The sequence below is a fragment of the Cornus florida genome, unplaced genomic scaffold, assembly GCF_030987335.1.
Source record: "Cornus florida cultivar Cherokee Brave unplaced genomic scaffold, ASM3098733v1 CherokeeBrave_3.0.0_Hap2_Chr05, whole genome shotgun sequence".
Lineage (NCBI taxonomy): Eukaryota > Viridiplantae > Streptophyta > Magnoliopsida > Cornales > Cornaceae > Cornus > Cornus florida.
This window is the reverse complement of record NW_026775575.1, coordinates 23,041,570-23,057,719: the sequence shown is the minus strand read 5'-3', so window position 1 is coordinate 23,057,719 and position 16,150 is coordinate 23,041,570. Positions and strand designations below refer to the sequence as shown.

The following is a 16,150-nucleotide window of genomic DNA, read 5'->3' as shown; positions in this document are numbered from 1 at the left end:
GTAATTGTACTTAGGTAAACAATTCATGCTTGATTTTGATAGTTCATGTTTATTCATTACAATTTGCATTATCTTCTTGATTATTAATGTGTGCTTGTAGGCACATTTCTATTACAATGTATTTTTCCCATTAATTGAAGGCATTTGGTATAGTTGCATGAGCTTAGTGATGTAATCCATGTCCTAAGCCTCTCTTCCTATTACTTAACCCAAGTTTAATTTAGTTTTATTTCATTTGCATGCTTCACATAGTAAATTCAACATTAGTATAATCAACCAATCATCATCTTTTTAATCTCACGCTTATTGATGTTAAGTTAAATTCTAAGCTAATAATCCCTGTGGAGTATCCCTTCTCACTATACTAACATATAAGTGTTTAGTGGTTTTATAAATATAAAAGTTGATGCCCCTAATTGCCACATTTAAACACCTATTTTTGATAACCTCTCAAGATAACATCAGTTCATTAAAATTCTGGTATAGAAATGTGCAATGACTCTACTATTGACACTTGGCTATGTAGCCATTGTGAGAGAATGTGGTGACAACCTTATAGGGTTGTATCATTGAGGTGATAAGGTACTATATATAGTCTTTATGGCTGCTATGCTTTCTGTGAGCCCAAAAAGAGAGCCTCCTTGAGTATTGTTGTGAGTAAAAGTGAACAAGATTTAGAAAACCCAAATAGACAGTGTTTTTAGAAACGTTTTAATGATAATTTGAGTTAAATTTGATCACTACAGACCTTAGACAAAGCTGTTGGAGTGGAAAAAGCTGCTAGAGTCATTTCTGGGGTTGGAACAAGGTTTAAGAAAATGTACTTTGTTGTTTTACATCTGTAGAAGGTGATTACAGTTACGTATTTAAGCTGGTAATATATTTTATATCTCAAAACTACTCAAATGAGATTTTCTGGTGCATAGTTGCTGTCCTTGATCTATTTAATGATACTTCTTGATACTCCATCGTTGATTATCATTTGAATATGCTTATAATATTGAATTGTAATACCCCTAATTTTAAAAGGATATAATTGGAATTTAATTTTTATTTCTTGTGCATTTTAATGGAATATGTGGATGTGTGCTTATGTGGTAAATTAATGATTATATAAAATTATTTATGATGTGTTTGTTTAATTGTTTAACTTGATTTATTTGTTTTAAATGGAAATTATATGTTTATGTGGTATTTGTTTAATTGGTTACTTAAGTAATTGTTTGAATTGATTTGTTTATTTTTAATGGAAGTTCTATGTTTAAATTGATTTAATTGTTTAATTGGAATTAAATGTTTATTTTGATGTCAAGGAGTTGGGCTTGGATGGTAGTAATAGACCAACGGTTTTGGGTTAAACAATCTCATAATCAACTCAGAAAATGACTACATATGTTGTGTGCTGTCAAAACCCTTGTGATTAGGGTTTTGGGCTGAGATTATTCTAATTTTCAAAGAGATATTAATATAACTTGCTATGTGTGTGTTGATATTCATCTGAGTAAGTCTATCTAAGTATTTCAAGGTTGTGGGAATGAAATTCAGACATGTACAGGCTCGAAATTACAGTTTTACCCCCAGTTTCAATATTTTAGTAGAACATGTACTAAGGCTTAATTTGAGCTATCATTTGAATCTAGCTTACTATACATTGTTGGTTGTTGATATGAGCAAGTCTATTTTGTTGAAACAAAGCTATGGATCTAAGCTTAGAGTGGTGTTGAGGTGAAAAACCAGTTATGTCCCACAGATCAGTAATATTTCAGTTTTGTAGCATAAAGATTGTTGTGTGTTCTCGACCACTGTTTTAAGCTTACAATTGTTTTACCTTACTTGTACCTCTTGAATATCCATATGTTCAAGTGTACTTTGTTGAACCAGAGCTGTGTATGTCATTGAATGGGCTGAGCTGTGGCTGTGAGTAATATTCTTATTTGGGTTCAAGGTTGTTGATTTTATTTGTTGAAGACAGTTTGTTTGGGTTCTTAATGTTATTTTATCTTGCTTTTTATTTGAATATCATTATATGAGCAAGTGTACAGTGATAAGAGTAGACTGTGTTAATTAAAGTCAAACTGGTTTTGAAGCTACAATGAAAATTGGTATCCCTAACCTTGACAATTAAGGTTTGTGGCAGATTCTGAACCTGTTGTGGTTATATAATGTTATATCTTGCTTATCTTGTTGTGATTTGCATTTGAGCAAGTGTATCTTGACTATTGAAGACTTTGGAAGTGAATGGTGTGTTCTCTTTGAAGCTACATTACATATTTTCCCTTTAGAGCTTGAAAGCTAGGGTTTATTGGGGTTTAAGCCTATTCAGTGATTATATTGTTACACCTTGTTCTTTAAATTATTTTCATCAATTGAGCAAGTGTACTTTGGTGATACAATTATGTAGAAGTCAATTACAGGTCTGAATTGAAGCTACACTATGAAGTGACTATTCTACCCTCAGATTTGGGGGCTTGTTGAGTACTTACACTGTGTTACCTTGCTTATCTAGTTGTATACTTCATTCAATCAAGTGTATAGGGTTATAACAAGGCTGTGGAATCCTAGTTTGAACTACAATTGAAGTTATATTAAAGTTTTACAGAGATATCCTATCATTTGCAGAAATTTGTAAACTAGGGTTTCTAGACTTTTGTACTTAAGGCTGTGTATTAATTCTTATCATGTGTAACAACTTGATTAAGTTGTAGTTGGTGTGTTGACACCTTTATTCTTTTGTATTTGGTGAGCAGAGAGAGATCATTGGGTCCAAGCAAGGCTGTTCTGGACAGGGGGAATGCAGTGTCCACTTAGTAGAGCTAGGGTGTATGTAGAGGCTGTGAAAACTAGGGTTTCAACTTATGTATGGGTGTGTGCAGAGTGTGAGACAGCTGAGTATGTAACTACTTGCATATAACTAATGGAGATTATATTGGTTGAGGCCAAGAACCAAAGTTTTTCCTTATTGAGAGGGTTTTCCGTGTAAACCTTGTGTAATTGTGTTTGACTACTCCTATGTTTTTAAGTGTGCTTTGAATTAAGAAGAAGAATCAAGAAAAAGTGGGTTAGAATTCACTTAAACCAAGACTAATTCACCCCCTCCCCCTCTTGGTCTAACAGCATTGGAGGTGTTTGTTTCCTTAGAGGAAAAAGAAACTCTGGTTTGCTTCCCTTGTTGACATGCCTTGCACGTGTGATCCTCATTGAACTTCAGCTCCGGTACACCTTTGGCAGCTTTGAACTTTAGAATCTTAAAAATGTTCCTAGAATGAACATGCCCAAGCCTTTTGTGTAACAAAATACCTTCATCAACAGCTGAGAAGTTACATGGAACATCTTTAGTGATTATTTACCATTTCCTGAAAACCTAATAGCTGAGAAGAGTAGTTTTTCAATGCTTTGTTCAATGACTTTGCACTTATCTTTGTCAAAACACACTCTGCTGCCTGAATCACATAATTGGCTTACACTCAAAAGATGGTGTTTAAGTCTTTCAACATAAAAGACTTTTGTAATCTTTAGGAGTTTTTCAGACTTTGAAATAGTTCAAATCCCAACAATTTTGACCTTTTGATTGTCTCCAAACACCACTTTTCCTCCATTAAATTTCTTTAGAGAAAGGAACTTGTTGTTATCACCTGTCAAATGTCTTGAATAGCCATTGTCAACATACCATTTGTCATTTGAGTTACAAGCTTTAAAGGTTGTGTAAACTAACATGCTTACAAAATTTAGTTTCTTAGGAATCTATATCATTTTTTACTTGATGAGAGATCATTTGTCTTTAAACTTCAATGACTGATGTATATCAGATTTCTTCACATAAGCATGATTGTATCTAACATTCTTCAAGGCTAAAGTGATGAAGTCTCTTCTGTCAATCCTCAATATAGTGTAAGTCTTATCTAAGAGCTTATATTTGGACCTAGTTAGTTTCATTATCGGAAATGTTGCATATACTTCACCAGTCACAAATTTGACAAAGATTGTGTGAGTTTGATTAATTTTCTCTACAGTGTTTAAGTTGTAACCAATGCTAATCCTTCTAACTTGTTTGGTAGAGTTCTTCTAAATCTATGACATTTTTAGTGATCTCTCTTCAAGAGCTATGGCTAATTCTTATCTACATCTTCTTTTACTCCATTCATGATCTTTGTTTTTAAGCCTTGAAACACATAATACAGTTAAATATATAGAACACAGAGTTAAAAGTTCAACCTTCACATACTTGATAAGTAACTCTCTAGACATTTGTAGTTCAGTGTTGAGTTTCTTGATTTGATTCTTTTAATAATCACATTTGACAGTAAGTCTTTCATATTCAACAAGTACCTCTTCAATATCATCATAATCACCTTCTTCTTCTTTATTATAGACTTTAGGAACTTCATGTAAGCCCATGAACAAATCTTCATCTTCTGGAACCTCTCCTTTATCCTCTTCTGGCGTTAAATCCTAATCTGTAATCAAATCATTCTTTCCAAATTTGTTAATGTTGTTTAGAGCTTATGGTTTTCTTTGATTTTAACTTTTGTTTGAAAGACAGTTAGCTATAAAGTGTCTAGGCTTTCCACAACCATAACGAGTTTGATTTTGAGCTTGACCTTTCTTCCTGAACCTGAACTTTCTGAATTTATTTGCAAGATAAGCCACTTCATCATCTTCTAAATCATCCTCAGACTTCTATTCAATTTCTTTTACAACTTCTTTGGCCTTATGATCTGTTTCTTTTCTTTGTTGAGTGGGAGCTCTAATTCCCATTTCATAAGCTGTGAGTGAAGCTTGCAGATCATCAATCTTCATTGGAGACATATCATTGTCTTTAAGTATAGTGACATTGGCATTGAATCTAGGAGTTAAGGACCTGAGAATCCTCTTACATATATCTGAATCCTTCATATCATCACCAAGAGCTTTAATATTGTTGACAATTTCATTGATCCTGAACAAGTATTATGAGATAGCCTCCCATTTTACAGCTTTCATATTGAACTTTAAGAAGTTGTATCTTGTTTCCTTGATCACATTATTTTCTTCATAAGAAGCCTTGAGTGAGTCCCATATTTCTTTGGCCGTTTTACAGTTTTTTATCCTGGTGAATTCTTATTATTTGAGAGTACAAAACAAGGCATGTTTCACTCTTCCATCATTTGACAAGGAAATCTTGTCATTAGTAGAGGGATCATCTGGACTGAGAACCACCACACCAATAATGGTAGCATGCCACAAATCATAAGATTGAGACATTAGAAATGCTTCCATCCTGGTCTTCCATGAATCATAGTTTGAACCATTAAACCCTGGTGCTTTGTTAGTGACTTGACCTTCATCCATACATCAAGATCTTTTCTGTAGGCTAGTTAAGGCTATGGGTAGCAGACGAAAGCTCTGATACCAATTGATAAACCAAGAGGGGGAGGGGGTGAATTGGTTCTTGAATTTTCTCTCTTAAGTTTCAAAACACTTTCCTTAATGAATATAATCACCACAACTTATAAGGGATGTTCACCGATATCACTAGGGTTTTGAAACCATAATCTGTCACAAGTGTTTGATGCAAAAATGTAACCACAAGTACACCAGATTTTACATGGAAAACCCCTCTCAATAGGGATAAAAAACCTTGGTTCTTGGGTATACACCCAATGCAAAATCCACTAGTTGTAATGTAAGTAGATACACACTCACCTGTCTCTCACTCTGCACACCCTAGCTCACAACATGTGCTCAAAGCACTCCCCCCTGTCCTAAGCACCCCTGTTTAGACCAAATAAGCTCTTATAACTCAAAAACTACATAATGGGAGATGTATAAACAATATAGTAATACTATTACACAAGATAAGAATGAATATATAGCTCAAAATATCCACAGCACCACGTGCTTAACAATCTTATGCAAAATTAGTGATCTGAAGGGTAAAAATGGAATTTAGCTTTACTACAGACTTGAAATTGGTTCCCACAACCTTATATCAATAGTGTACACATGCTCATATGTCAAACACATCAAGAATATCAAGGTATAATCAACACAATACTCAAACAGGCTTGGTTTCTATAGAAAACCCTAACTGTCACGGTTTGGTACATCATATTCTGAAATGGTCATGTTTCTGTGCAAATCTCAACTCATACATCCTCTAATAAACTATATAATCATGCTTAGATAGTTCACAACAAGATCACAACAAGAGATCAACAATATAAGCTTAATACAAAAGGACTAAACCAGAAAACACAATAAGTAGGAGGTCTGAGACATCAAAATCAACTACAGTAAGAATAAGAGTGAAAACACAAGTTCTACAGTTGTGAAATGGTAAAATAAACTTGCCTCAACCTTCACAATGCTCTGAAAATAGCTCAAACCATTTTGGAATCTTTGAACCTTAATTCTGTACCAGAAAACAACATCATGGAGCGTCCTTGATGATCAACACATTTGTGTTCACTCAATAATGGATTATGAGATTAAATGAAGCTCAAATCATAAATCCAACTCTCAGAAACCCTTGTTCATCCTTTGCTCTTGAGACACACACAATGCACCACACAAGAGGCTCACAATATACACTTACAAGTCTTTTCTGTTGTAGCTACTATAACAATGTATATATACTAGTACACAGAATTGTAGTCCTGCCCTAATGAGGAAAGAAATGTGGCACATTCCACCAATCATTGGTGAGGGAATATTTTGACATTCCCGGAGTGAAAGGACCACAATGCCCCGACCAACTTTGTAGATTTTGTCCTTTAGTGCACGAACAATATGACAACTCACGTGTATACTATATTTGATATATAAAATAAACTTGGTGCCAAAGAAATGAATAACAGACCTCACTCTCTCACTCTAGGACCACTGAACACGTGTCAAGCAAATGTTCTTCATACACAATAACCAAAATACCCTTCCAGAGTACACTTGTCAATATAAACAGAATTCTGTGATGCAACCTGTGTATACATAATCAAATTGAATTTCTGTACTGTAAATTGCAATGTAGCATCCAAGGCAGTTATATAATGGTCACACATAGGTGTGCAAAGATTGGAATGTCCCTGGTAGTGACAAAAACCCTAGAAAACACATTGCATCAGTAAGAAGGTTGTGTTTGGTCTGTATCACAATGTACCTTACTTGATCAATTTTAAATGAGCTCTCTCATATTTAAAATGACCATACAACCCCTGTACATCTCTGAAATAACCTAAGCACACCAGAATCCATGGTTTATCACTGTAATGGACCTGACATTTAAAAAGGAAAACCCTAGATCAAAGGTGGGACCAACAATAATGTTGCATGCACTCGACCCTCCTTGAAATCTGAAATGGTGAGATTCTCGTGCCTTGGGCTAGCCCTTTTTAGTTTTAAAGGCTATATTTATATTGTTACTCCATATAAATCTACGTGACAATAATTTTATAGACCGCGAGTTCTCGTGTTAATAAAAGTTGTTAGATACCCTTAAAACATCCATAAAAATCATTGGTTACCACAGTCTTTAATTGTATTCCCATTTTTTTTTATTCTTTAGAATTTTCTTAAATTGTATTATTTTTTTCAAGAAAATGAGTCTAGATTATTTTTGTTTTGTAAACAAATTTATGCTTTGGCTTAAAAATACTAAATAATTTCTTTTGCATGATTTTTTCTTCTTTTTTTTTTTTTTTTATAAATATTTTACTTGGAAGATGGAATAAAAATGAAAAGAGGGATTTGTATTCATAATTAACTTTGAAATTTTGATTTGATTTTTTTTTTTTTTAAAAAAAACTTCTAATAATTTGAAGAAAGAATATAATAAAAGAGAACTTAAAAAGACGCTTTTATAGATTTTCCAAAATAATGTGAAAGTGAGAGTTCAACGCTCTTATAGAATAAAAAATGACACTATTATAGTCCCATGTTTTGCAATGTTCGTTAAAAATGTCCCTTGTAAAAGGTTTTGGAAAATGAGGTGTCTAAGGTTATAAATGAATGTATGATACAAAAATAGGTTCGTTTACTTTGATATAAATCCGTTTGTTTCGACGTAAAATATATTTTTTTTGAAAATATTTTCCTTTTTGATTAGGTAAAATATTATTTTATTTTTACTTTTTCGGTGTTGGACAAAAGTCTACGTTGAGGTTGAGGTTGAGGTCGAGTCTATCGGGCGGGGCACGTAAAATAACTTGCCAAAAATTGATGGATAAGTTATTTTTTGTTAAATTTTAATATTTTTTTACTTCGTAAATATTTTACGATAACCACACACCAAAAAATAAAAAATTATTTTCTGAAAAATATTTTTCATCCTAACAAACGGAGCCAAAATATATATATTTTTTATTTTCTCTTTTGGATAAAATAATTTTTTTATTTTTATTTTTATTTTATTTTTTCGGTGTTTGACAAATGTTTAGATCGAGTTCATCAGAGAGAGTGTGTAAAATAACTTGCCGAAATTTGATGAGTAAGCTATTTTTGTTAACTTTTAGTATTTATTTTTTCGTAAATATTTTACGATAATTAAATATCAAAAAATTGAAAAGTATTTTTTATCCAAACGAACGAGCAATAGAGAGGGAAAAGTGCATTATTAGATAGTGGATCATCATAAGCTAGTCACCTTCTTCACACTTGGATCCTCCACACGTAAGAGTATAAATTTGGGCTTTTAATGGTTTGGAGAAAAGAGAAAGGATGAAAGAATTGCAATATATATAACTAGGTATAAAATTATAGTAATTGAATCAAAGAAAAGATATTAAAGAAACCTATGTAATAGTAGCCTTCCTATATCTTACTTCTTTATTGATCTCTTTCCTCAATTCTGTAACCTTGATGGAAGCTTGGAAGAGTCTTGATCATGTCTTTAATGTCTTCATGGCATATTCTTGGGAAAGTGAAGGAAAATGATAGAAATTGTTGGGAAAGTATGAGCAAGTGGGTGATGAGACTTTAGTTAGGTTGAATTTCAGTATGCTAGATGATCTGCAAATGATGGAGTAATTATAATGAAAATGCTGGTGTCAATTGGATGCAATTTTTTTAAGCTTTGCTCATTACATTGCCTCACAGAATCAAATGCATTGCTTCTTTGGAACTATAATATTGCTTCCTGTCCACATTTGCAAAAAAAATTACTATGAATATATATAATGTATAAAGAAGAACAAAACAATAATTTCAAGGTCCATCTTGTTGCAAGTAGGGATAAAATACTAATGTACATAGACAACTCTTCATCACAGATGCAGTTTGTAAGACCTGCATGCAATTGCCGCCATGTCATTCCTCATCTACAGAAAAATCAGGTTCTGCCGGCTTCTGTAGCGAACTGACGACACCGGAATCTGAGCCAGAGTGCTTGTTGACACCCCTCCTTATGCTCGCTGCCAACCTAGCAGCATACACAGCAAATCCTGAACCAGGTGGAGGCACATCTATGTCTAATAGGTCATATGATGTTTCAGACTCAGCAGCCATTGGGTTCTCTCTAGCCTTGAGTTCAGCCGCAAGCTTTCGTTTTTTAAACCGGCGATATGCTGCTTGTATAAAACATGCAGCCCATGTTCGCCACTGGTGCGAGTAGAACCTGAACTTGTGCCTAAGTTGTTTGCTGTGCAGTCTTCGAAATTGTGAAGCTACAAACTTCAAGTCCTCTGCTGCGAGAGCAAAGGCCTCTACTTCATATATGGCTTTCACCGTGCGAGTGGATGAAGGGAGGATGACACTAGGACGAGGGTCAAGCGCCCATGTCAGCAGTTCCTCACCGCAGAAGTCACCTGGACCAATGCCGCATGAATTGAAGAAACCAGTACGGCCACCATTAGTGGTGTAAGAATCAAGGTTGCCTCGAATTATGAAGAGCATTTCATTAACAGGGTCACCCTCGCGCACTAGGAAAGTGCCTTGGGTGCACAACGCAGGTTTAAGCCTCTCACATATTGCATCTAGCATCCGTTCATCCATTTGATCAAACAAGGGGACCTGTTAATACCATTGAAAAATAGCATCAGACTAAAATGAATTCTATTTTGTTTTGATCTGTAAACATCCTTCAAGTAAGATTGTGTTTGGAACCAACTCAAGTAATAATCATTTCTTTTTATTTTAAATGCTTCAATCTAGAGGAATGTGTTGCTGAGTAAAATCCATTTGCTTAAAGCACTATTGTGAAATTCCAAATTTATCAAATTCTTAAGATAAGGATGCATTTGGACTGACCTACCTACTTGATTTAAATAGGACCTATTCTAACTAGTCTACGAAGTTGGCAACTGAATCATTTTTCACCACTTTGCCATATTAAGGCAACATGTTCTGCTGAATAATTAGCCAGCTCTATCTCAAACAACAGTGTTTTCGGCCGGCCTTGTGTCCTTGTAATGCAGTTGTTAGCCTTTTGCTGCCATATGACTCTTATCTTCATTAATATTCCCCCCCCCCCCCCCCCCACACACACACACACACACAAATGCCATTTTGAATTATGAACTAGAAGTATGGTTTACTGCCTCTAAAATGTAAGAATTATTGAGAAGATTGAGAATGCAATATTTATAACTTATTCTTCAAACGATAGTATCATGACAGATGTGCAATATTTTGGGACTTACTCGTCGAACAAGATCTAGGCAGAGATGGCGCTTGATGTCTCTCCGGAGATCCATAGGAAGGCCTTTGAGAAGGGCTTCTTCATCAACTCCTCGAGTAGCCAGCCACTTATACTGATCATATTTTCGTACGGAATGCCTTAAATCTGGAGGTAGCTGCCTGTGATGCATCCATTGTTCTGTGTCAGTTCTCTTGATCCTCCATTCTTCTAATCGAACTGTTGTGGATTGGAGGTACCTCTACGAGTGAAATGTGTATCATTGTTTAGAATTACCGTAAATGGCAAAATTAAAAGATGACATTTTGAATCCTTTCAGTAGTGCTTGGAATTACAAGAATTGAAGAAGAAATTGTAATACATAATGGTTAATGTCTAAGGCACGAAACAAGCCTCCAGATCAGCCTTGCACCTCATAATTCAAAGAATAAATAACTGAGTCAAAAAGCATCGAAGGACTTACTTGCATATTCCCGATAAGCAATGCAAAGAGAACCAACCCCAAAGTTGCGATTATGATGGCAAAACTATTTTCTCCAACATAAGTGCTTGTGGAAAGACCTTGTCCAAGAGAACTGCACACAAGTTAACAAAAAATGAGCATTGCAATTTTTTTTTTTTCCTAATTAATGAACATTGGAATTATAGTACAAGATCATGCTAAACAATTAAGGGGAGCATTTGTGTCCAATTTGGTGAGGGTGGGCCTTGGCGCAATGGTGAGTCACGAGTTCAAAACGGGAAACAGCCTCTCCATGCAAAGGTAAGGCTGAGTATATCTGACCCTACCCAGATCCCACAATGGCAGAGCCTTGTGCATTGGGCTACCCTTTATTTGTATCCAACTTGGTCCAAGGTAATCAGATAAAAACAGTACATTCCCTGGCACCTTTTCACCTACTAAGCTACCAATTGAGAAAATTTTAATGACCTGTTTCATTGCTGAAACATGGATGAATGAAAAGAAATATGAAACTTCACTGTTAATTGGGGTTTACATGATTATGGTAAGATTCAAGGACATTCTTTTCCCCGTAGTGTGTGTGTCCCCTTCATATTCCCAGCAGCTAAACAGAGCAGTCTGATTGACTTGGCCAGGCTTGCTTGTTATTAATCAAGTAAGCACTACTTTTTCGTTGGAATTGAAAAGTCCTCTAATATGTTGTTAGTTGTAGTTATAAGACCAAACTGAAGTTGCTGAAATTCATGAAATATAACAAAAAGTGATCCTATAAGCAACAAGGAACAAACTTTTTACTATAATGGCAGGAAAAGGTGATTCTTCTTTTCTTTTCTTTTCTTTTTCTTTGAATTAAAAAAAAAAAAAAAAAACGGAAAGGTAATGCTTGTTGAGGAACATTGAATTTCCCCAGTAAACAGGCAGTTTCATCTAACCTCAGGTTCTGCAGGCCCCACCAAAGACAGTAGAAGTACTTGTTGAAGAACAATGAAGAAGTAACATTGGATGTCACCGCGTTGGTGTAGATGCCAAATGGATAAGAACCATTATTCGGATCACATGTGTTGGTGACATTGCTTGATTGGAACCAAGTGTTTCTATCTGGATCATTGACCTTTGGGCAATCAAAGAAGCTATACTGACAAGATGGATTCTCAAGATTGCAGACAAGCCTCCAACATGCTTCTTGTCTCTCTATTGATAAAAGATACCAGCAAGCTCCTATAACCTAGATTTTATAAACAACAGAAGAGCAACAAATGTTTGAGATGAATGTTTTAGTTTGCGCCACTAAGCTAAAATTTCATCCTAATATAATGTAATCACAGAGCCCACTTCAAACCATTCTTGAACCACCAACAGCTTAAGAGAGTACTGACAGCCAAGATATTTTCATAATGTATTGATCACCAAGAATCGCGTGGATTTATCTCAATATTATATACCAAATTAGGTCTCAGAATGAACTTAATGTGCTAGCATAGTCTTCATAAGCTATTAAGGCACCCATGATCTGTTACGAAAGCAGTAACCATGCAAAATAGTACCACAACAATGACGAGATATGCTTTACAACATAACACAATATACCAAAACCAAACAAGGATTGAGACAAGAAATCAAATTACCAAGTAGCAAGATAGACAAGTATGCCTAATATAACAGTGACTCATATGAAATGTGTAATTAAAACCGAGCGCAAGTGGACTTCTTTGTACTTACATGGCTTGCCAACATGAAGAGCATCAGGTTATATGCAGCCCCTGCCCATGCTGTTTGTGTCACAACACCAGTAGCCTTAACAATTTGCGATGAGAGTGGAAATATAAGAAAAAGTCTTGGCAGATACTGGAAAATGAGAATGAAGCGAAGGACATTTTTCGTGTTCATCGTGGTTGAACCACCGAGATTGGGGATGATGACCCACATTAACACCTGAAATGTAAACAATAAACAAAGGCCTTAACATGTCAGAGGCTCGAACCAATATGGTAAAATTAAAAAGGCTCCAATTGATTAATTTGCTTGACATACCTGAGGAAGGGGCAGTGCAGCAAGGACATCAATCCAAAAGCCTTTGCGCAAGTACCTTAATGCAATCTTCGAAGAATCTATAACAAGCTCACCTCTCCCAAATACACGAGAAGAAGGTGCAACATAAGCTGTACGAAAGCGAACAAAAATCTGAACCATGTAAAACACATCGGCGATTGATCTTATAATTGTGAGGACAACTTCAAGGGTGATTCCAATATCTATGCAAACATCGCCTCTGACCATTGGCAAGTAAAAGAACAAAGGGTCCACAAATAAAGAAATTAAACATGCTACTAGGAAAATCTTGTTCCATCTGCGAATGGTTGGTCCTCGAGGATCCAATATCTTTTTCTTAACTTTTTCATAGTCCTCAGAAAATACTCTGGACAGTACTTTAGATTTCAATGATCTTCCAGCCTTGTGAACCTCCTTCTCAACCTTCTTAGAGCTTGGCCCTGTTATTTGCCTTCCATCAATTTTATACTTGACTTTAATCATATTATCTCCATTGATTTGTGGGAACTTGGCTAATTCAAGATCATCTTGGAATCTGATATTTTAATACAAACATTTAATTCATAAGCTGATCGATCATCAAAATTCATTTGGCAAATTCAAACTATGCAATGATGATAAACAAGACAACAACAATCAGAGACTAAAATATCGAACACTTATCAAACTATAAGCTGATTGATCATCTAAATTCATTTGGCAAATTCAAACTATGCAATGATGATAATAAACAAGATGACGATCAAAGACTAAAATACCGAACAATTATCAAACTATAAGCTGATAGATCATCTTAATTTATTTGGCAAACTTAAAACTATAGAATGATGATAAACAAGACAGTAACAATCAGAGACTAAAGTATCAAACACTTGTCAAACTATAAGATGATTGATCATCAAAATCCCTTTGGCAAATTCAAACTATTATACCACTGATGATAAACAAGACAATAACAATCAGAGACTAAAGTATTGAACACTTGATCAAATTAAATTCGATATGAAACAGAAATGAAGAAAAGAGTTCAAAGGGACCAAACCTTACAGATCTTGAATTACCATAAGCCATGGCGCTTAATGAAAAAAACTCACCGTGGCTCCAATAAGAGGACTTGATCTGCGGTATGATATAGATATAGGTATATGAATATCAGGAATGAATCAATCACCGGAAAATGACCGGTGATGAGTCTGGAGCCACAATATTAAATGAAACCTTCTATGGCTTCTCCCAGCAGGAATCATGTGAAGTAAGTGAAAAGATAGATACAAACTTTACATAGTATTTAAGAATCTCCCTCCTTTTAAGACCAAAAGTATAAGTCAAACATGTGACCAATTTTTTTTGAATTCCTTTTTGTTTGTTGCCTTAGAACTTACATAAACACATTGTTACCCACCTTCATTAAAATCCTGAGATTTTGAATTCAATTGAAGTAGGGAGTAGTCTAATTTTTTTTTTTTTGGATGAAATGGAATCAGTCAAACCTAAGAATTATAATTATTTTTCCTAATTCATATGAAAATTGTAAAATATACCCAAAATCTAACAAAGAACTACAGAAACATGAATGCAATTAGAAAGAGATTTCATTTACACAGAGCAGATACAGAAGCAAAAGGAAGAAAAAAAATTTTTTTGAGTAGTTTATAAACTATGACGACTAAAAACTACATAATTTAAAGTTTAGTCAATAGGGATTTAATAAAAGAGAAGAAGAGTATTGAAATGGGTTACAATTATAATATTGATCTACAAGAAAAATAAAAGTTTTGAATTGGTCTGATCATGATTCCGCTAAAAGAGGAAAAGGACTGCTGCAAGAGAGTTTTAGAGAGAGAGAGAGAGAGAGAGAGAGAGAGACTTATAAAAAAATAAATAAATAAAATCTAGTGAGAGACTTACAGACTCAATAGAAGTTTCTAATATGACTTTGCTGCTCCTTGTAAGTCAAAACTTTCTCATTCCATACTGGTTGATTTGCTGCTCCTTGTAAGTCAAAACTTTCTCATTCCATACTGGTTGATGGTTCTCACCATTAAGAAGAACAAATGAAAACCCAAAAAGAAAACATTTCATATACAAATTCCCACAAGAAACAAATTGAAAATTGGAAAGAATTATACAGATTGGGTATGTGGGATACAATATACAGATATGTATATATATATATTTGTCAGAACATGGAGAGAACATGGAGAGAGAGGCTCTCTCCTTGTTCTTTTCACCCACAAAAGACTTGGATTTGTTTGATTTGCGGTTCAGAACTTTGAGAAAAGCAAAGAAAAGATATACGGAGTATGCAGTTTAGTTACAAATGTATGTACATATACGAATATGTATATGAATATGTCTCTCTCCAGACAAGAGGAGGTTCAGATTGGGGTGGAAATGTGGAAGATGTTTTCTTATTTTATTCATTAATAATCTGTTAATTATTACTATTGTTTTTAAAGATCCGAGGAGTTCACAAACGTGGATACTCTTTTACTTTTGGCCTGCTTTTCTGTACCCAATTGATACAAATACAAATTTAATTTAAATAATAGTGCAAGTGTTTTCATATCGGGCAATTTAACAAAAATATATATACAAATTTAGGGTGTATTTGGATAGGTTGATTTAGAGGGAGATGGAGGGAAAAGAAAAGAAAAGTAAGAATAGGGTGTGGATGTGTTTGGGTGGGTTAAGTGGAGAGAAAAGAGATGATAGGTCACTCTCTATCCCTCATTTGGTTTTTCTCATAAATTTTTATTTATTTTTTTATTTTTTTTCCTAGGTCGTACTCACACACACTTATCTCTTTTGAGACTTGAATCCATGACCTCTCTTTGGGAAGTAAGAAGCTAATACCGTTAGGCCATTGGCCCGTTGGTGGTTTCTCTCCCATTTTGAGAAGATCGTTGGTAGTTTCTCTCCCATTTTGAGAAGATATGAAGAGAAAGCATAGAGACTTGGATTCTCTAAGTTAAATCTTCTCTACGTTATCTTAAGTTGAATTCTTTACAGATTGATACATGACATTTAAA

At 34.5% G+C, this 16,150-nt stretch overlaps 1 protein-coding gene across 4 annotated transcripts; it reads right to left on the bottom strand.

The window, feature by feature from the left end:
- Positions 1–9,118: 9,118 nt before the first annotated feature.
- On the bottom strand, positions 9,119–15,500 carry LOC132306194 (protein CNGC15b). 4 transcript variants are annotated; one of them, XM_059803506.1, is made up of 8 exons: positions 15,027–15,500; positions 14,161–14,237; positions 13,101–13,653; positions 12,789–13,001; positions 12,002–12,294; positions 11,070–11,181; positions 10,611–10,847; positions 9,119–9,981 (listed from the first exon to the last, which is right to left on the bottom strand). In XM_059803506.1, exons 2-8 carry the CDS (start codon positions 14,187–14,189, stop codon positions 9,280–9,282), a joined length of 2,139 nt encoding a protein of 712 aa, XP_059659489.1. In that variant the 5' UTR covers positions 14,190–14,237; positions 15,027–15,500; the 3' UTR covers positions 9,119–9,279. The 4 variants fall into 4 exon arrangements, with proteins under 4 accessions (XP_059659489.1, XP_059659491.1, XP_059659490.1 ...); XM_059803508.1 differs by lacking the exon at positions 14,161–14,237 and having other exon boundaries at positions 15,027–15,499; XM_059803507.1 differs by lacking the exon at positions 15,027–15,500 and having other exon boundaries at positions 14,161–14,983.
- Positions 15,501–16,150: the final 650 nt, after the last annotated feature.

What these genes read in the sequence shown, in the direction of transcription:
- LOC132306194 (XM_059803506.1), bottom strand. Translation starts at nt 14,189, where the DNA reads ATGGCTTATGGTAATTCAAGATCTGTAAG. An exon ending in TCTTCATGTTGGCAAGCCAT is followed by an intron (nt 12,295 to 12,788) that starts GTAAGTACAAAG and finishes TATAAAATCTAG; the next exon opens with GTTATAGGAGCTTGCTGGTA. An exon ending in GCCTAGATCTTGTTCGACGA is followed by an intron (nt 9,982 to 10,610) that starts GTAAGTCCCAAA and finishes TGGTATTAACAG; the next exon opens with GTCCCCTTGTTTGATCAAAT.